The 21,735-nt window shown below is 39.6% G+C and overlaps 2 protein-coding genes across 7 annotated transcripts in view; both read left to right on the top strand.

Annotated features, from left to right (window-relative positions):
- The first annotated feature begins 5,037 nt into the window (after positions 1-5,037).
- LOC121175630 (actin-binding LIM protein 1-like) lies at positions 5,038-16,826 on the top strand. The gene is made up of 20 exons (XM_041029441.1): positions 5,038-5,218; positions 6,636-6,819; positions 6,913-7,022; positions 8,058-8,184; positions 8,336-8,429; positions 8,516-8,603; positions 8,798-8,856; positions 9,101-9,157; positions 9,727-9,804; positions 10,662-10,832; positions 11,601-11,630; positions 11,800-11,929; positions 12,073-12,162; positions 13,151-13,198; positions 13,860-13,915; positions 14,170-14,215; positions 14,332-14,339; positions 14,666-14,740; positions 15,273-15,353; positions 15,471-16,826. Exons 1-20 carry the CDS (start codon positions 5,038-5,040, stop codon positions 15,582-15,584), a joined length of 1,827 nt encoding a protein of 608 aa, XP_040885375.1. The 3' UTR covers positions 15,585-16,826.
- A 1,676-nt stretch (positions 16,827-18,502) lies between these two features.
- si:ch73-103b11.2 (early endosome antigen 1) overlaps positions 18,503-21,735 on the top strand; it is a 47,177-nt gene continuing 43,944 nt past the window's right edge. For all 6 annotated transcript variants that reach the window (XM_041066439.1, XM_041066437.1, XM_041066438.1 and 3 more), the window contains exon 1: positions 18,503-19,351. In XM_041066439.1, the coding sequence (XP_040922373.1) occupies positions 19,232-19,351 (120 nt within the window). In that variant the 5' untranslated portion in view covers positions 18,503-19,231. The remainder of the gene's footprint in view (positions 19,352-21,735) is intronic.

The following is a 21,735-nucleotide window of genomic DNA, read 5'->3' as shown; positions in this document are numbered from 1 at the left end:
AGGCAGAAAATGCCTGACTTATACACTGACCCTAACATCTACTGAAGCTTTAAATAATATGATTTTGCACTGCATACATAAATGGATGATACAATAAAGAGGTACAGCTCATATTATTTGAAGAGCGCCCTAGTTACTTGATTCCTAGATGGATGCATGTGATGACATACTTGTGACAAGTCAAAGTCACAGGAATGGAGGGAAGAAGGTTACCTGATAGAGACGTCTAAAGCTCAGATCCTCTTTTTACTGCGAAGATAAACCCTAAAAATATACTTCACTTAATCTTCTTAAAGGGCGTGTGGTAGGAGTTAGTCTCTGACTGCCTGATGGACAACACACACACACACACACACACACGCTGACTCAGTCACAAAGTCTTAATACCTGACATTTCAACAGAAGGCTTTAACATCTCGAGGTTTGCTTTATGGTTTCTCACTTGGAGTCAGTCTGCAGCCTGAACTGTTTGGCTGAGAGTCTGGACAACATGAGCATGTCGAGCCTTCTGAACCTCAGCAGCCTGGGCAGGATCTGCGGCTCCAGTCACAGCAATGAAATGGTAGTTTTGGACCGGGTCAAGAGGAAGAACTCTGTCAGGCGCATGTCTATAATTGAAGATGGTGAAATTGCAGAAGTTCTCTACCTTATTCCCAAACAGTCCATGATGGAGCAGCTGCCTTTCCTCAACCCCAATGACTACATCCTGTGTGAGAAGCTGGCTGGTGTGCCTGCAGAAATATCAGGTAGGTGTCTTTTACATGAACTGGCTCCATCAACTGTTATATTAATGACTTGTCATTATGTGCTATAATTTTAGAGATTAGAAGTGTTTTGTAGAGGCACCATGGGACAAAAAAGTTATTGATACTCAACAGGTAAATTGTTGTATATTGATTAGATTGATCACCCAGAGATGCTAACCAGATTTCACTACAACTAAAGAAACAGCCTGAGTCTGCACTCACATGTGAAATGAAGGTGTAGTTTATCTTGTATGAGTATCATCACCATAGGAAACAGATAAAAATACGACTACTCTAATTAAGTCTGATATTTTTGTTAATTTCTCTCATAAATTTTCACATTTATTCAAACAACAATATCTCTGATCATTTTCTCATTAAAAGGCTTTATGTGTTTAAAATTCCCCTCTGAACATGTGTCTCAAGAGTTTAAAATGGAATAGGAGCACTTCCCCGTGCCACTCCTCCTGTCCTCTGTGAGTGAGACCACACACACTCACACACAAAGTCACTCCTGCCCTCTGTGTTTTTGGACCAACCCCTTTTCCCTTGGACCAGCACTCCAGTTAGTTCCTCTCCTCACTCTGATCCGCTGCCCTGAGTGCTCCCACTGAAGAGCAGAAACCAGCTGTCATGAAAGAGAAAGGTAGACATTTGTGTGTGTGTGTGTGTGTGTGTGTGTGTGTGTGTGTGTGTGTGTGTGTGTGTGTGTGTGTGTGTGTGTGTGTGTGTGTGTGTGTGTGTGTGTGTGTGGGTGTGTGTGTGTGTGGGTGACAGGATGATAAAGTATGTCTGGTTGTGCATCTTGCTTTGTGTTTGTCTTCATCTACTGAGAATTTGTTAACTTGTTGTTGAGTATGCTGTTGTTATCAAGTCAGAAGGTCTTGGAGCTTGATCCGAATTTCTGAAAAATGTGATATATGATCATGCTAACTTCACTGCTTAACAGTTTTGTGTGCTTCAGTTTGTCAATTCTCTTTGTGCGTCTACTTTTTTGCTTTCCATGTGACGCCACCATAGAGGTGACTGTCTTAAATAAAACAAGTATGGCTCATGGCTTTACTTTGACTGCTCTATGCTCCTCCTAACTTAGCTGTAATGGTCTTTTGTTATATATTGTGTTGTACTGTATAGTGTTGTTACAGTACATTATTATTTGGTAAGGCTGAGTTTTGGCTGTGTAATAGCTCTGGATTGTGAATTCTGAAAACAAAGCTATATCATTTTATGCTCTACTGTTAATATTTTTGATCTATTAAGACTCAAATCAAACATTCCCAAATTATGAAACTACATTTGGAGATAAAAACTATGATTTGCCAAGTGGGGAAAAGTGCAAGCGCAGCTGCTACAGCTTATCACTGAGCATCATGCTTGGGTAACACCAGCATGTGATTTTAGCAATACCTCTGAATTAAGCAGTGTTTTGCCTTGATTATCCTATTTTGCAGTAATAGGGAGCAAACAGATGTTCTATTGTGACGAAACTGCTGTTGTGACTCCTTAAGCAGAAAGAAGTTATTTTCACTTACACAGTGATAAGAAATGACATAACATCTTGGAAAAAAATGCCGTCATTCATTTCTGCTGAGATAAAAACCTCCTGCCACTTGCTGTTCTGATACACTAGTCTCAAGAAACTACTGAAATTGCTCCACTGAGGATGAATAGAAGTAGTTTAAATGAGCTTTCACATTCCTTTTACATCTCACAGTTACTGAGCTTTTTTGTGTGTTTGTTTTGTTTGTATCTGTAATTCTGAATTAAAGCACACACACATGCTGGGATGTTATCAAGACATCAAGTCAATCTTAAGTCAGTTAACAGTTAATGAAAAAAAAAAAGCTCATCATTCTCACTGTAAGTCCATTATGTTCCCAGTAGACTGGATTTTCCTTGATACATAGGTGTATGATAACTTTGTGTTTTGAATTGAGGAATTTTTAGTGAAGACGTTTGTACCCAAAAAACACCCAAAGCTACTAAAAGCTCTGAATCTGAAAACACATTCCTTAAAGATCCTGACATTACTAACAACGGCATCATCAATAAACAGTAATTCAAGGGAAATTCAAGAGTTATTACTAAGAACAGTGAGTAACACATGACGCATGACCAAATACAGCCTGTAGCTCAATATGTGTGAAACCAAATTTGTTTTGTAGAAAAAGTAATATTGCCACAGTGCACCAGGCTTACCTTACAATTCAGTACTTTATTCTTACCTAAAAATAGCATCACTACTTTTAAAAACCCTGGATACTTAATGTAGATACGTCCTCACTCCTTACACACATATACACACACTCTCTCAGACACACACACACACACACAGACACACACACACATACACACACACTCATAGCTGGAGATAGTGGGCTGTGTGATTAGCTGCCCGTCTCAGGTTTCTCTCCATTTGCTGTCTTTCTAAATCTACCATTTGCTAATACTTGACACCCTATCAGCTTCACATTCTGGGAGAGATCAAGAAAGACTGGAAGACATTTTAGACTATTAAAAATCTCTCTGTCTGAAGGCTCCACACATCAGTTTCACACAAGAACACAAACCCAGTTTATGCCTGAATCTGTGTTGGCATCACCGCTCTGTCATCAACAAATATCTGAGGCGTTTTAGGACAAAGGTCAGTTTGGCCGAGCTTTCAGGTTTGTTGGAGTGCCATGTCCAGAGGGACAGGTTGCTCTCCCACAAGGATTTTGTTAACTTTGGAAGAGATAATACTTATGATCACAAGATTTTATGCTGTAGCCTTTGTAGAATGTCCAAATTTAGCTTTAAAATGTGCTTGTGCTAAAACTGAGCATGCATTTCTATTCTTCTATTCTCTTGATACATGTACATTGTAAATGTGTGGAATTCAAAACAGTGTGAATCTGACTCATGTGTGATGCAAACACTGACTAAAACCAAAGCATTTCTATATCAGTGTGACCAACACTGCTTGTTTGCTCATTTGAAAAGCTCCACTAAAAGTTGTAGTGTTGCGCTGCTTTTGGGGATTTAGGCACAAGCCTTCGTAAAAATCATCAGTCTGCTCCAAAGCTGTAGTTGTTAGGTTGTGGATTACTGGTCTTTGTCACATAAAAAGTCATGACTAACACATTTTGCATGGCTCATGGTGGAAGGTTATTATCACCACAACACTGCACAATGTACACAGTGGTTTTACTTATGTCTTTAAAACTTTACAACAAGCTACAATGAACTTTATACTAACCTTTTGGAGGCATGGTTTCTTAATCTAGTTTGTTACTACATGCTTGTTACCATGGTAACAAATCTCTCCTGTAGTGAGGCAGACTTGGGGCCACATACCAGTGGTGCTTGACTCAATTGTCTTAGTGTTCACGAGGCTGAGTTGGGTAACCAGAACAGCTCAGAAAACAATTCCAGCTTTTCCAAGTGTGAAAATCTTTCAGTTTAAGTCAAATAAGTTTAACCACCACTTGTCTAGATAATATTTATTTAGGGTTTATTTCCAGCTGCTGGTCGCCTCATAAGTGAATTTGTTCTGGATGCTTTTCTAACTTTTCTGTGACTAAGGGTGTATGAAAAAAAAAAAAGTTTAAGTTCGTGTCTGCTCATCTATTTGTACGCTGGGTGTCCACACACTGGGAGACGGAGCGCTCTCGACGTGCCACATTCTTTCCTCTCTCTCCTCTGCTAATCACATTCAGGACCTTTCAAGTGGGCCGTGATTAGATTGTACAGGCATCCACTGCTTCTGCTGCCATATAAACATGAAAGAAATAGAAGGAGAAGGAATCAGGCTGAGCTTCAGTCTTCCAAAACCACATGATACAGATGGTATTTTACCTCTCTGCAGAGAAATAAAGGACTGTTTGTGAGCTCTTGTCTGTTTTTGTGAGATAGTAATCATTTGGATTAAAGCCACCGCAGATTACTTTGACCATGTATGTATGTATTTGTATATGTGCGTGTATTTCTGTGCCAAATGAGAGCATGCCTGTACATTATGTCCAGTTATGTAATCGCCGAATGGACAATTCTGAGGGACTACTGCTTTGTAATGACTGTTTGGCCAGAAAAAGGATAAACCTACTGTACAGAGAGAGATGTTTGCTCTTTGGTCCAAATTAAAATACAACAACCAGTATTGGATGGATTTTCCCATGAAATGGATTCAAAGACGTTGAACCTTAATGACTCAGGCAATCCCCTGACTTTCCACTGACTGACTCCTGTGCCACCATCAGGCTGACATTTGTAGCTCTGAATGATAATGTAACAGTGAAAATTCACTTGACACATGTCACTGATTCACTTATTCCTTCTGCTCGCTGTAGCGCTGCATGCTCAGGATGGCTGCCACCCGTGTCCTCCTGCAGGGAAGCAGGTCATCCAGTGCTTCAGATGTATGGAGCAATGCAAAGGAGAGGTGCTGCGAGTCCAGAACAATCACTTCCACATAAAGTGTTTCACCTGTAAGGGTGAGTGCCATCCAAGTGCTGTCCTGGGCAGTTGTGCAATCACACCTCTGTCAGAATAGACTTTATCCAGCAGGCTCAGTGTGTTCTTGGGCTATATTTGAGACATTTGGGAAACTTGAGAGCAAACCAGTGAACAAAATTCCTCATGTGCAGTGTAGGTAAATTGGTGACTGTCTTGAATATATTATAATCAAGTCATTTCCTGACTTTTGTTCCAAAGCATTGCTTGAAAAAAGACTGCTCTGTAACATGAATGGCGTTCTGTGGTGGGTGGTCGATTTTAAATTAGCGATTTCAACATTTAATCTTCATTGTTGTAAAGTTACGTGCAGGCAACAACACAAGTAACATTTGACAATTTAGGGTGCAATAAAGCCGCTATCATTTATTTTATATCATTTATTAGTTAGCCCATGGGTGCCATCAAATTCAATTTATTACAAAACAGTCTACATCCACAATGGACTGTTGTGAGAACCTCCTGGGTTGTCAGACAGTCATTCACCAGTGTTACTCTGCTTCGTGGAAAACATATTTCCTCTGCAGCCTATTGTCCCCGCTAATCGACACTGACAAGCTTCTCGTGTTGTTGCCCTTTCATCACATTGTGATGATGTTTACAGCACAGAGAAAACAAAGGGACTTTCAGAGCAGAGAAGCTTTCAGTGTTTTAACAGTGGGGATGGAAGAGTTCTGTGGGAGTCATCATAAGTCTAACAAAAATCTGTCTTAACTTTTAGGTAAATGGAATGTAGAAGCATTTTTTTTTTTCAGACTTAAAAATAGATATTTTTCAAATAAAACTTGTGTCCATTGTGAGTGACTCACAGCAGGACAGGAATAGAGCAGCACAAATCTGTCTTTGGCATCTCAGTGCATTCTGTTGTGGCAGGTTCTGCGGGACGGTGTCAGAGATAAGTTTGGTCATATCAGATGACTCCAAACAAGCTGAGAGAAAGCTGCCTCCATGTCAGTAACATGTCAGTAGGCTGAGCAGCACTGAGACACACACACACATTCAGACACACACACTTGAATGCATACAAACACACATGAACACTTCAGCAAGCCTGGCACAATCATGAGGTCAGACAACCTAAATAGCATTGATCTCCTCCCTTTGTTAGATTTTGTAGCTGTTGTTGATTTATTCTTGTGACAACAGCCTGAAAAAAGGCAACACTTTAAACTGTGAATTTATTGTTACTGACCCAAAATAAAAATAAATCATTTTATGTAAAGTAGGTGTATCATGTAGTAAAAATACACAAATACCTTGTTCAAATGCAAAGGGACTTCTGAATGTATTCTAGTATTCAGTGTATTCTAGTATTGTTTGGCTGAGGTTTTTTGCTGATATTAAATTTTTCAACATTGATCTCTCTTTCTTCTTCTATGAATGTGTGTCTGTGTGCAGTGTGTGGATGCGACTTGGCTCAGAGTGGCTTCTTCGTGAAGAATGGTGACTACCTCTGCCCGCTGGACTTCCAGAGGCTTCACGGCACACTCTGCAACAACTGCGGGGAATTTGTGGAGGGAGAGGTGGTCACGGTCTTGGGGAAGACCTATCATCCAGCCTGCTTTGTGTGCACCATTTGCAAGTAACTTTGAAAGAAAAAATATACACTGTGGGAGTTTTAGCTTTGCAAACATGTTTTGTGGAGTATACCTCTGTCTCTTCCTCTGTTTCTCAGGCACCCCTTTCCTGCTGGAGACTGCGTCACCTTCAGTGGAAAAGACTGCCTCTGTCAGCGCTGCATGCAACCAGCATCTCCCACTCCCAATGATATCAACTATTCTAGTAGTGAGTGCGTTCTTTCATAAATTGCAGGTCCAAACTATTTATTAATGAAGCTTTAAAATAGATCAAAGAGTTTGATCCTTTGCAGACCTGATCAGACAGTGGATTGTGCACTGAACACTGTCCAACCGTGGCTCCAATACAAGCTGCCTGTTTATTTAGTTTATCTTGTGATGACAAGCCATTCAGGGTCTGCACATCACACTTTTCCTGCACATGAAACACCTGATTATATTCCAGTGTGTGCATTTCCTTCATCGTGTTTTAAGGTGAAGCTCCAGTTTGTTTTTATAACTGGATAACAAGTCTTTTGAGTACATCCACGATTGATTTTCATGCCATTATGGGAGAAGATGTGGAAAGTGAGGGATCATCACGACTCTGCAGGACCTTACAACAAACATGTTCAGCTTTCATTCAGGAGACGATTTATAATGTCTGGAAAGTTCTTTCTCTGTCAGGAGTGCAGGATAAACATTGTCCCTATTTCTAGTCTGACCTTCCCCAGGTAGACTGGATTTGTTTTTCACTACAATGAGTTGACATGAGGTTACAAATGTGGTCAGTCTCTGGTCATTCTCCTGGGACCCTGCCAGGTCAATGACTCAGTGTGGACTAAGAGATGAAGTAGAACTTAGCTCTCCACCTCAGCTCGACCTTATCCGCCTAACAACTAGGGCTACAGCAGGGATCAATAGAGGATCCAGGCTCACAAAGCCCCAGGATTAAGAAGATTTCTCTGCAGGAGTCTACAGAAAGGTGCTTGTTTAAAAGAGAATCTACAGGACAGGACACAAAGAACTAGAGAGAAAAGCTCTAGTTCTGATATCAGATGGCCTTTTACTTTTAATGTTCAGTTTACACATGTATAAACCTTAAATACTTAAGAGGAAATGAGATACTGGATCTAATGTACAGAAAAAACAGGCCTAATACATTTAGGATAATTTGAATTTTAAAGAAAAAAACATGAATTTACACATGGGGCAAGAACCTGTTCAGATCTCTGTCAGTGAACATGCATGTGTGTATTTTCAGACTGTACTGGCTGTGGTAGAGACATCAAGAATGGCCAGGCTCTGTTAGCCTTGGGTGGTCAGTGGCACCTCGGCTGCTTCAAGTGCAAAGCCTGCAGGAAAGTGCTGAGCGGAGAATACATCAGCAAGTAAATGCAAATCTCTTTTTCATACCTTCTCTCATTCTTGATCCTCTGACTACTTGCCTTCATAAAAATGCACCACTATATCAGGAATATAGTCAATATAAATATGAATGAGAAAATGTGTGTTTTTAATATTAAATGTTTTATCTTCCAGAGATGGTGTCCCCTACTGTGAGAGAGACTACCAGATAAAGTTTGGTGTACAGTGTGAGGCATGTCAGAAGTTTATAACAGGAAAAGTCCTCGAGGTAAAGTCATGCTGCAAAGTCATGCTCCTAATTTACAAACATGCACGCTTTCTGTAATTTGTGTATGTTCTCATTATCTGCTGTAGGCTGGGGACAAACATTATCACCCGAGTTGTGCGAGATGCAGCCGATGTGACAAAATGTTTGCAGAAGGAGAAGAAATGTATCTGCAAGGTCAGTTTAAGATCATAGCTATTCTGTGGATCTAGAGTGAACAAACCCATGGTGATAATATGGATTTGGTTTGGAGTATATGCTGAAATTCAAGGCCTTGTTTGGTGAAGAAAAACAAAGTGTTTGGAGTTCCAGCTGTTTTTTTGTCACTATGTAAACTGTTTTTGCACTAGCTAATTGCTAATTGTTCACAGGATCCACAGTCTGGCACCCAGACTGCAGAGACAACAACAGAACTGAGGACAGTAACAGGGTAAGTTCTCCTCAATTTAACACTCAACTTTATTTCTATGTGTGAGACGCAGTTTAATATGTTGGAGGCAGCACAACATGATACCATTCCCCCAACTTTCTCAAAATAAGCTGTTAATATCCAGCTGTTGTGACCTTTGTCACAAAGAGGATCTGAGTGTGGTATCTGTGTAAGCTGTTGTCCAACATGATAAAGACTTTTAGCTGTATAATTTCATGTCTATTCACATTCTCTTCCTTCCCAGGTCAGCAGACCAAAAACACCTTGTCTCGATTACTTTTTCCCCCCACATGAACTGAAGGTTAATATTGTGAGCTCGTCTGCCGTTTGCTCTGATGGTTTTCTGGAGTGAGCAGGCTGTCATCTCTCGAAGTTTGAGATTAATCACGCGTGCTTGTTTCACATGCAACATGAACACTTTGCTCTTTTGCATCTATGAATGATTAAGAAAAGCTTTTAATTTGTAGAGCAAACTATATACACTATATACCGTATTACATTTCATACGTAACATTTTAAAAGGAAGGTAGTGGTAGCATATGAACTGTCTTTGTTGACAGTGCTGCACGCTTGGCTGTGGTTATTTCTGGCCTTGCAATCTGCCAGAATTTGCACAATTTAACACACACCAGTGTGCTCTCTCACTATAAGATGTTGCACCTATCTGTCTGACTGATGTCATTGTGCAAATAGGCAGAAAGATTTTTTAAAAATAAAAACTGGTCCAGATTTAATGCAAGAACCAAGTTGTGTGTGCATGTGACGAGATGTTTCGAGGGCACCGCTGATTGTATAACAGCATCTAAACTGAAGTGGAAACATCCTAAGAATCAAGCTAACACAACAGTTTTTTTTTTTTTTGTTCCTTAGCCCACCAGATCCTCATCTGAAAGCTCCTGTTCCAGGCCCGGCTCGTGCACTCCAGGGAGTCCTGGTCGAACCATCTGTGTAAGTTCCGGCGATAACATCAGTTCAGTGTCTGCCATGGTGCACAATTCACCGTCGGATGATTTACGTTTCATTTATCCCTTTATTTATACAGGGGAGTCGTGTGGACAAAGTGTCTCTCTTGCAAGATATGTCTTTGTTGTAACTGAATACATCTAGGAAAATAGCCAATGTGGAAAAGAAAAAAAAAAACATTTGAAAAAAGAAAACAATTACATTTTTCTGTAAACATATTTTTTCAACTTTACCTTGACTGATCGGAACTAGCTTCATCTCGCTTGTGAGAGAAAAAATGTGATTTCAATTGTGGTTGAATGATGAAGAGCCAATGCTGTTTAAATTTTCTCTGTGAATTTATTAATATTCTAAGAAAATCAACCACATATTGAATAGGAGTTTAGATTTACTTGTTTAATCAATTTGAATGCTTTGGCGATTCAGATTGAATGTGATTAGAGAAACAAATTTCCTTTTCTTTCCTCCTCCCACTCTCTCGTGATCCATACCCTGCTGGTTTACTGTATGGAGTAAACTTTACCCCCATCAAGTCACCTACCATAACATAACAATTTACCTTTTTGTATTTGAAAGCATGTGAAATAATTTATAGAGTAGACAGAAACAGATTCTACAGTAGATTATCACTTTACAGAATAATACAGTCTGTTCACTTCAGAGCCGAAGGCAGATCAACATGGTGTTGTGGGATTAAAGTTTCATTCTTCCCTGAAATTATGTAATAAGCAACCTTTGACCTTTCACCTGACATAACGTGTACTGTCTGATCCTTCTATCTCCCATCCTCTGTGTCCTCCTCAACCCGTCTCTTCTCCCTCTCCTGCCTGTCCTGGTCCCAGGCAAAAGTAGATAATGAGATCATTGATTACCGAGACTTAGCAGCAATTCCCAGAGTCAAGGCTATATATGATATAGAGCATCCTGATATGATATCCTATAAGTCTGTGAGCGACAACTCCTCTGCTTTGGACAACAAAGGCAACAGACAAGACAGACAAAACCCTGCAGAGGTAACTTTATTCAATGCTCCAAGTCATGCAGTGACATTTTTTGTGTGTCATTGTTTTGGTGTTTTTTTTTTTTCTTGGTTTGAATCAAACCAAGTGAACTCCTTTTTTTATTATTATTATTTCATTTTAGTTCTTGCATTTAATTGTGTTTGGCCCAAAATGCAAACACATTAATTGTGAAAAATGGGAGAGATGTGTATTTAAATGCGTTTTGGAGCAATAGAGCTTTTAGTTTCGCTTTCTACAGTCACAAACTACTTTAAATGTTTTAAGTTAAAGTCACAGCAGATACACAGGATACTTGCTCTCTACCTATAGTTTCCATTTTTAAGAATTTGTCTAATAAATAAGCCAATTTACTTTTAATATAGAGCTAATTGGAAAAAAAACAACATATTTGATTAGTTGTTGCTTACTGTGTGAGTGAGGCTGCATTAATGATCACTGCCAGGCTTCCAGAAACTAACCTACAATAATTAGACAAAACTACCTTTACAATCAAATCCTTTTGTTTCCTTCCTTTCATATGTCTGCATTCATGTGAAAACCTTATAACTCCAAGCTTATAACCTCCTCTCATACAGCTAAGTAATTTTAAAAAAAGATGAGATGTGTTGTAGTTAGAATGAAGTCATCCTCTTCATATCTTCATATCTGGCAAGTTTGGAGATACAAGGTTTTTACCTGAATTGTACATATATCAGAATGTATACTGATGTACGATTCAGTCAATACATTGATTTTTCTTCTTCCGTCTTTCTGATTTAGTCAACAGGAAATGTATCTGAAACCACAGAGGTGAGTATTTTTATTGGCTTTACACAGTCAAGATCACACACAGCATGTACCAGACCCACATTCAAATCATATGCATTCAACACTCACTGACACAAATGAGTTTTAAATTGTAGCATATTTCACAGGTTTTTTTTCACACTTTTTTTGTGTGTGTCTTTCTAATTTCAAGGAGAGTTTTGAAATAAGGAAATCCTTACCAAAATCTACAAGCCATGGATCTTTCGGAGTTCATGCAGTGTACAACCGTCACAGCTACACTCCAACTATGTCCAGAGCACCACAGCACTTCCACAGGCCAGGTGAGAGGAGCACTCCAAAGTAAAAAATAAAAAAGAGACCAGTCCTGCTCTGCTCACTTTTTTCTCTGTTGCACCATCTTCCTTTATCTCCTCTGTCTCCACAACCCCTCCTCCTCCCACTGCCTTTGTGGAATAACAAACAGGGTTGATGCTTTCTCCCTCTTTATTCTCTGGCAACAATGACACCTGCTCCACTTCCCCTTTATGCCACCTCTTTCTCCCTCACACCAAAGGTAAGACGCCCCTTCCCAACCCTAACTAAAACAGTGCAGTGAATTTATACAACACCCAAATTTCTAACAAGAAACTGGTTTAAGGTTCATGGGTCAGCCTTAGAATTTATAATGCAAGCACAGCAAAGGATGTCACAGAGATGTGATTCAGTTTTTTCTTAGAAACACTGAGCCATCTAGTGGTCAAAGCTCACAGAAAGTGTCAGACACACAGACTCTTCATATCACAGCTTGACTCGAGGAGACAGCTCGAGTACAACCCCAGAAAAAAATACACCATAGAACATCCAGATGCTTCTCTCTACTTTCTTTTTCTTTACCCATTTTGCATGATTAGCTTCTTTCTTTTCTCTGGTTTGATTGAATAAATATTAATAATAAATATTCATGTGCCTGTGCCAAACTTCAATCACATATGTTTCTACATCCTATTTATAGCAGTGCTGTGCTTTTGTTTAAAAAACAAACAAACAAAAAAAAGCCTGTTTTGACATCTGTGCGGATGAGATATTAAAAGCTATGAACAGTAGTCGCTGGCATGTGTCTTTTGTGGGAACTGAAGATCAGTCACAGCTCGCTTACAGCCCACAGGGCCTTGATTTCTATGTACAACAGTGAGTGAAATGTACCTCTATTCAGTCAGAGTCTTTATTAATCAATATCAAACATTAGAGTCTTACATGATGCTCATTCCGAATTTGCTTACTACACTTGTTTGTAAATTTAAGCGTGTTCATTATGGCATTGTCATTTTGCAGGTCTGGTTTGTTAATGCTACAGCACAATCTAACATAAAGTTCTGTGTTAAACCTTTTCTGCACCTTGTGCCACACTTTTTTTCTGAGTAAATAAATGCACCAATGCTCAATTATAAAATCTGTGATGTTGCCTTGTACTCAATCAAAAAAGACACCACATTATTTTGTTTCTGTTGTGTAATGTTTTTGAAAGAATTATCTGCTAACCCTGCGTTCTTTTCTATCTGCAGACGAAGGCTTCCACATGTACAAGAGGCCTCCAATTTATAAACAGCAAGGTATCGTATAAGTCATATTTTAAATTACTGATGGTTATCTCAATTGTGTCATTCTAAAGGATAGGCATTTGTATTGTATTCTATTGATTTATTCTCATTGCCTGAACTCTACTTACTTATGCTTACATTTAGAGTAAAGCTAGTAATCATCAACACCATCTTTGTGTTGTCAGATGCCTACATGTTTAAAACACTGATTTAATAAAGGGTCCTGTCAGTTAGTTTTGTTTTGGTTAGACCAAACAGGAGGGCAGCTAAAGACTATTTGAATCCTTGAGCAGGATCTGACCCCTGCAGTGTTGTGTAAGGTCAAACTAGTGTAAGTCAGAATTCAATGCATGTAAGTTGGTTAACAGCATTAAAGGTAACCTAGTCCAACCTAAACAATGTTTTTTGTTGGTAAAAATGTAAATGTTAAATAAATGTATTGTGGAAAATATAAACTATAACTTATAAAAAGAAACTATAAAAATAGAGCAGTACTGAGAAGTCAGTTTTACGGAACAGTTAATAAAAGACTAAGAAAAGAACTTGGCAAGGTACTTTACCTAGTACGTTCAAGTTTACTCAGTAAGTCTGATCTACTCTGGGCAAAGTGCTGCAACTGGGTGTAAGTCATCTCATGGTGAGCTAATCTAACTGCTGTTTCACTTTTACATAGATCCAAAATCCCAAACGTCCTCTTTGCCTGGATACGGTCGCAATGGCCTCCATCCAGTAAGACCGACTTTACTCACCTAACACTGTCTTTAGTATTATTAAGTGACAATCCCTGGATCCAGCACACTGAATTTAGTGCAAATAGCTAACCAGATTGTTTATGTTTAATATATATATAAGTATTCACCGATTTAGATTTTGACTCTGAACTACACAAATATCAGAGTGGCTGTGTCTAGAGTGTAAATATTAAGGTTATTCCATGAAAAGTAGAGAGAAAAAGTGTTTTAATGTGTTTGCTTCTCATCCAGCCACAATCAGCTGATTTCTCCCACTACAACGAAGCCAGATACAGAGGTATGTGCATGACAATTATTATTTATTGCGGACGTTGTCAATCGCACCCATATTAAATCAGTGAATAAAAATTAATTTTGTGTTGCTTTTACTTTTCCTTTTCCCTTGCCTTGCAGATTTTAAGGTACGTGAAAGGAACTGTTTGACGTTTTGTGTGATCTTGAATCCCTGGTTATGCTTCCTTTCCCTGTTGAGTTTGACCTTCACCTCCCTGTCCTATCTGAATATTTAAAGAAATGTACAGTTAACTCCGTTTCAATTCACAGTTGTACTTGTACTGTATACATCTCTAGTGATTTATGAGTTGCACCTATTACATAACTGACTCTTTGATCATACACATCATAAATATGCTTTACTAACAGTGATCTTGCCAGTTGGCTTTCAGCTCTGAAGTGATTCATCCTGCCGTGACATTTTCCTGCTGCATGTCTTTGTTTCACTCTGTAGCTCACCCATGATGGTCAACATGCATTAACAAGAATGGAAAGAGGAATGTCTATGCCTAATTTGTTGGAACCAAAAGCAAGTATTATTTATATATTCATGTTTAATTCTGTGCCAAACTGTGTATGAGCGTAGAGTTTTCCCTGCAAAGACTCATCATGTTCTATTCATAATAATCCTTTGAAGATGGCGTTTGAGAACAGCAATAATAAATACAAATAATACTTCAATACAATCCAGCGGAACTTGGGATGGATTTCAAACACAAGCTTGCTGGTTTTATGGCTGTAGGATAGTGCTGAGTGCGCTGAGCTCTCAAGGACAACTTCATTATCATTCTTCCTTTACAGCAAAATATGTGAAAAAGTCTTTTGACAAAAGCTAATATATGCAGGACCTTGACAGCGTTTTCTTCTCTAAAGGCTGAAGCACTGGTGTTAGAGACTGCAAATATCCATGCTAACTGTGCAGTAGTTTTTACAACAGATGCATAGTTGTGTGGTACATGATGTTCTAACTCTCAACAGCTCATAGCATAAGTGTTCAAATGACTGTTTTTCAGTATCATATGTGAAAATCAGCTTTCTCAACCAGTCTTTGTTTTGTCAAGGTCTACCCATATGAAATGCTCATAGTTACTAGTACAGGACGAGTGAAGCTTCCGAAAGATGTTGACAGAACAAGACTTGAGGTACAGTAAAGTGTGAGAAAAGCACTCATGCAGAAACACAAATGTTGAGAAATCCATCTAACGTAGAGCCTCTCCACAATAACTTTATTCTTTTATTCCCTTGTCTCTCCTTTGTAGCGCCACCTTTCCCCAGATTCATTCTTTGAGATCTTTGGCATGGAGATTCAAGAATTTGACAGACTTCCACTCTGGAAACGTAATGACATGAAGAAGAAAGCAAATCTCTTCTAGATGCTGCCTGGTGCGTGTTTTGAGTCATTGTTAATATGCAGTACATGTCAAGTTCTGATGAACCTTTTTGTTTATTTCTTTGCATTTGGCACAAAAGTTAGAAATCTTTGGCCCAAGAACAGCACAAATTACTACTTTACAGGGCCACAACACTGTGTTTTCCTCTGTAGGGTATTGTAATGAATAATGCTTAAAGTTGTAATGCCTCGAAGCATATATGAACATGAGAACTCAACTCAACTAAACTCTTGGCTTCAGTAATAGATAGCCATTATTTGTCTTTCCTATGTCAGCCCTGTCTCTCCAGGAATTACGTTCATATTGGACGATTCAGCTGAATATAATTTATGCCCATTCATCAAAAAGGGAGCAGGTTGTGTTTAAGTAGCTTGGCAAAAGTATGGAGAAAAGTAAAAAAAGTAAGGTTTTACATAATTTTTCAAGCAGATAGTTGAAGCCAAAGCTGTTAGCATGTCCTCACTGTACTGATGATGGCGCCAGATCACTGAAATGCTCACTCAGTGAATCGCTTTGGAATAGTTTTGCAAAACCTTGGATTAAGTTCAATGGCAAAGTTTTTGAGGACAACTAATGTTTTAGCTATTGGTAAAACATCTGCAAATGGCAACTAGAAGATGATGGGCAAGGTATGGTTCAGGTAAGGCCCCAAAACATTTACAGCACAAACATAGTATAACTGAAACATTTTCATTGGTGTGCTTTTCTGCTTGCCTTCTAAAAAATAGAGAATTACTGACTTTATAACACAGAGCTTGGGAATGTTTAGGTATTTCTGGTGTTTAAAGTCAGTCACTTACATATCTGAAATGTTTTTAAGTTGGTTGAATATAGTTTTCCCAATCTTAAAGCCTTTGTCGATCACTAGTGCTACCCCTTTATCAATAATGCTTCCCATGATTCCCATGACCTCTCCATACAGGCTGACACAAGATTCCCTCAGGAACTGGATGCATTTCACCCATGTTTCTCACTGCTATTGATTTGTGATATTATATTTTTGTTACTCTGTTGATACTTATTTTGTTGTCTCTTGGTTACACAAACATGTTTAAGCACAAAACTGAATAGAGAAAATATGTGGGAACTGTTTTTCTGTGTCAATAGACTGTTAAATTAATAACTGAGATGATTTAACACATTTATTTTTGTTTAATGTTTCACCCCGACCTGACTGTGGCAAACCGTATGTGTTACCTTGACATCGCTGTTGTTAAGCGTCCAAAATAAAATCTTGGACTTATTACAAGCTGAGTAAACCGGTGGATTCTCATTGACAGGATGAATGAGGTTGTGTATGTACGCTTGAGTGTTTTGATCACATATTTTTCCACACAATTTCAAGTTTTTGGTCATTATCTTGGAATCTGAAAAAATATATATATATATTTTTCACTTTCATGTCGACATCAAAAAACCTGCCCATGACGACAGACATTCTTGATCTGATTATCTGTACTCTGCAGAGATACCTTCATGGTTACTGCTCTCTCTGTACAGTATGTCAGAAATGAATTCACCATTAAATGTGTCATCTTGACTACTGTAGGTATAAAACTCTTCTATGATTATGATCACATCTTGCTAAATTTCCATGACTGTGTTAATAGTGCAATAAGATAAGCGACCTATTGTTTTATCATCATTGTGTTTTCATAACATCACAGTACTGAGCAACACTTCATATTTTCACTCCCAAAACCAGCTGCATGTTTGAAGAATTACAAAATACACTGACTTAATCCCACCTGTTATCTATCACTCATACATTTCCATTTGGTTTGTTTCTGGCCTTTTTGTTGTTGTTGTTGTTTTTTTTTTTTGACCCAGTCTGGGATCCAGCCACTGGAAATTTAAAACCAACAGATGGTGCTCTGGAGCCTGGAATCACAAAAGACACCAGGATTACTTTCCATGTTTAAAATTAACACCTGCCAGACTTTGTTTAAGCTTGCATTTGACCAGTATGTTTGAGACAGCCTTTTCTTCACTGGTATCTTTCATGGACTAGTAGTCATAGTAGTAGTAGTGTACAAATTGCCTCCTTTGTCTTGTGAAAACAGCCCCAATGACAAGACAAATAGGACAATGTAAGCATATTAAATCACCACAAAATGTCATGCTTTGTTTCTGCTATTTGCTAATTTGTTGTTTTCAAAAAAGAAATTTCTTTCAGTGTTTCATGTTGTGGTACGGCATGTGAAATACATCTATTACACTCATAGGATGAAATTGCTGTAGGGGTCTTTTGCTATCCTACTCTCATTTGTTTGTCACTGTACTATTAGGTCATGATGGCATGTTTTTGTGTAGTACTTTTGTGTAGTTATGGCTTCAGACTGACATGAACACCCTCCATGAGAGGCCAAAGGGTCAATGTGTTATCCAGTTTATTGGCCATCTTTACCAATTGCTTTCGGCAGTTTTGACAGTTTTTGACAGGAAAAAAAAGAAGGAAATTGAAATGTTCTGACATATAGTTCCCTGTCTCCCCTCCACCCCTTCTTGCTCTGTTGTGGATTTTGAAGATTAGCACACCACACACAAAAAACAAACAATATCAGTTAAAGAAATAAACTCTACTAACAACGAAGGCAGCCTGAATAAATGTAGCGCACAGTCTGTATTTTTAACTAGAAACTAAAAATGAAAAATATTATCTCAGGCTGTTTCTAGTAACATCATAGTTCTGCATGGAAGTTAGTTTTTGCTGTCATGGGCTCTTTAAAGCCCACCTAGCCTGAGCGAAAGTATTGAAGATTTGTTTTAAGGCTTCCTATTGGACACGCCGTCGGTTTGATGAATGCGATTGGTCGCGGTTGCCGCCAGTCACCACTTTACTCTCTCCCGAGCACCGCCCCATCCCTCCACCGACTGGCTGTCCGGCCCCAGCGAGGATTTTCACGAAAACAGCAACCGCAGACTGCGTCTGAGTGCCAGCGAGGAGGCAGCTACGACGGACGGTGGACGCCGACGCTATGGATCCATCGGCATGACAGTCGACGTCGATGGCGTTGCTAAAGTTGGATAACGGTTTTTGGCCTTGAGCAGATGTTTGAAGCGTGAAATAGATTTAAGGGCAATGACTGCGGCACCACTTGTTAGATAGAAACACACACACACACACACAAGCAGAAGGAGAGAGAGAGAGAGAGAGAGGGGCTAAAGTGGACTCCCTCCCTCGGTAGAGACGTTCCGCCCGATGGAGGCAGACGGGACCCTTGCAGTTAGCTTAAGGCCCGGAATGTCACCTGTGAAGCGTCGACAGCCCGTCGGAGGACGCGACTGAGGGAAAAGACCGCCCGACAACTTATTTGACAACTTCCTTCGTGAGCTTCTGTGCAAAAACAAAAGTTAGCAGGTCGGCGTCAGCTGCATGAGGCGACCCCCTCGCTCAAGATGACCGTCATAGATATCACTTAGCGAGAGGTTGCTCGCCGCCTCAGGTAACCCGGGACAGGTGAACAAACGCGCTGTTTAATGGACTTTACGCTTTATATTGTTTATTACTTTGTGTTTGTTACCAACCCACCTGGCTGCGAGATTTAAGCAGTTTCGTGTCTCAAACAAAGACTTTTTGGGATTTTTTTTTTTCTTTGCTTCATCAAGTGTCACCTTTTTCGTCAACCATGTCATTCAAAGACAATGCCTGTCGGAAATTCCAAGCCAACATTTTCAACAAAAGTAAATGCCAGAACTGCTTTAAGCCCAGAGAATCACATTTGATGAACGACGAAGACTTAAATCAGGTGAGCAAACATATATGTTTATTTTAAACATTGGGTTTCTTATATTTCCTACCTGTGATATTGTCTGTGTAACCTATATTAATGGAAAAAGGGAAGCCTGTCCATATATTTGTGTTTGATGTGCTCATTTTAAAGGGTTAGTCGTGTCAACAGACCATGAAGTGCAAAAGTTAGGTTAATTGGACATAATTAGTTTCCAGCCCAAGGGCGCATATTGACCTTAATTCATGCAGATATAGGCCTCCACCCTGCTCCATGCCTTCCAGCACAGTAGCCTGCTGTCATTTGCTTTTATTTGGGTTACAGATATTTAAAAACTTGCTATAATGTCCCATATAATACATAATACCACATTGTTGTTTCTCTTAACCAGCAATCAAGTCCACACCTAAAGGCACCACGGGTTGGAGACAGATAAGGCTGTTAGAAACGCATTGTTGTTTTCCCAATAAAACATAAAACACAAATGATGATATTCCATTAACACTCCCTCCTGGACTGTGTTGTTGCTATTGGCAGGTTGTGAATGGTGGCATCAGGTCACTTTGAGCTCTGTTGGCCTATAATGTGCTCATTGCTTTTGATAAGCTGTTTAACGGGACAGGTTAAGAGTCACCTGTATCTAGGTTGACTGTTCATCTGAATGACACCTCTTCAGCTGGTAATATGTTCAACGTGGCCGCGTGAGGACACAGATACACATTTTCCTGCAATGTTCTCCATCATGACCAGCGGCTTCCCTGTCGGGATGGAAATAGTCTTGAGGGTTTTTGTCCTTCCCACTGGAATTTCTGACCCACTGGCTATCAAGCATATCCTGTGATGACTGCGCTTAGCGAAAGGTTATCATTTGTTGTCAGAGACAGACGACCCAAGACGTGCAGATCATGTTGTTCATGGTTTAAAAGGAGGATACCGAAGGCCTGCGAATCTCGTAATGTTCATATTCTGAGCCAGAACTTTGTGCCATTCCTTTTGCCTCCCCACCAACTCACCACTCAAAGGCCCACGCTATCGGGCAGTATTACATAGTCATTTATGATGGGAGGGAATAAGAGGATGGGGGCTGTTGCAAAGTGAACACAGACAAACACACTCAAATTACTCCGTTTAACCACTGAACCATTGAAGGGTAAAAAGTGACCTAGATTCATCTCGTCTATTTCTCTCTCTCAGGAGGCCTTGCCATCCGGGCTGCTGTCAGGTCATGTGAGGAGAGATGGGACATTTTTCTAGACTGTGCTGAGTCTCAGTATTTCTCCTTGGTGTTTAGACTGCTGTTCCCACAGGAAGGGATGCAGCTAGTGTCCCAGTATCAGTTTGATTCCCTCTCAGCCTTTACTTCCCTTTCTAATTAAATAACTTAATCTTGTCTGATCTGTAAAGTACTTTTCCTGTGTGCCGTCACCTTACAGGTTTTTTGAATGTCCATCAAAAGTTGGATGTTGTTTTTCCTACAAGGCTTCTCAAACTCTTGATTGTCGAAGGCTATGGTTGGGACTTATGATTGAAAATTCCTGTTATGTCACTTTGTTTACTGAGTCACTCAGGTGAGAAATGTGCTGGGCCTGCTGTAATCAAATTGAAAGAGTATTTTATGGTGGATTATACTTGGCTTTACATGGGATGAAGTTATGACTGTAATCAAACCCTCTGATAGAGGAACGTGGAGGTGCCAGACGGCTGTAAATGTCAGAGCTGCTTGACTTTATTTGTAGGCTACCGTCCCATAGAATTGGGAGTGCAGTTGAATTACGTAAGGGACTTAATTTGTTAAGCTGTTACGGTGTAAGAAAGATTTGAGTGTAAACATTTCTTAAAATGCATGCTCCTTTACACACAGCCCCCACAGTGGTTATGCAGGGCTTTTTTAGCTCAGCAAACAATTGCTGACTACTAGTGTGGCTACAGTTCAAGTATGTACCAGAACTATTTAAGAAAGACTGCCAGGCCAACTTGAATTTCTCGGGACAAGTTTGAATTGCAAATCTGTAGCCACAAAAGCTCCCAGGCCTCTGTACCACTTTCCTCTCCTGTTTCTCATCCACTGTTTTTCTTGCTAACTTCTGCCTCTTGCTGCCCCCTCCACCCACCAGTCCACCCACTTAGAGGATCAGAGGGAAAATCATGTGTGTTAGCCTTTCCTTTTTTCTTTTTTTTTTTTTTTTTTTATTCCAGGGCAGCATGGTGCTCTGGAACACAGCCAGCTGGAGAATGTAGCCTGCAGTCAACTCAAGGCAGCCAGTGACTAATACACACCTTTCTTGAGTTAAACTAAAATGTTTGTGTCTGTTGGTGTAATGCCGTCTGGTGTTGGGTCACAACTTGTGGCCTAAACTGGGGACTAGCCTGCAGTTGCATCTACATTGAATTAACATGTGCAT

The sequence above is a fragment of the Toxotes jaculatrix genome, chromosome 21 (assembly GCF_017976425.1).
Source record: "Toxotes jaculatrix isolate fToxJac2 chromosome 21, fToxJac2.pri, whole genome shotgun sequence".
Taxonomy (NCBI): domain Eukaryota; kingdom Metazoa; phylum Chordata; class Actinopteri; family Toxotidae; genus Toxotes; species Toxotes jaculatrix.
The sequence above is the reverse complement of the archived record's forward strand: the minus strand, read 5'-3'. Positions and strand labels throughout refer to the sequence as shown.

Excerpts from the sequence above, each read along its gene's own strand:
- LOC121175630 (XM_041029441.1), top strand. The coding sequence starts at position 5,038 with ATGTCACTGATTCACTTATTCCTTCTGCTCGCTGTAGCGCTGCATGCT. Across the intron at positions 5,219-6,635 it reads AAAGTGTTTCACCTGTAAGG|TGTGTGGATGCGACTTGGCT; the intron begins GTGAGTGCCATC and ends GTCTGTGTGCAG. Across the intron at positions 6,820-6,912 it reads TTTGTGTGCACCATTTGCAA|GCACCCCTTTCCTGCTGGAG; the intron begins GTAACTTTGAAA and ends TCTGTTTCTCAG.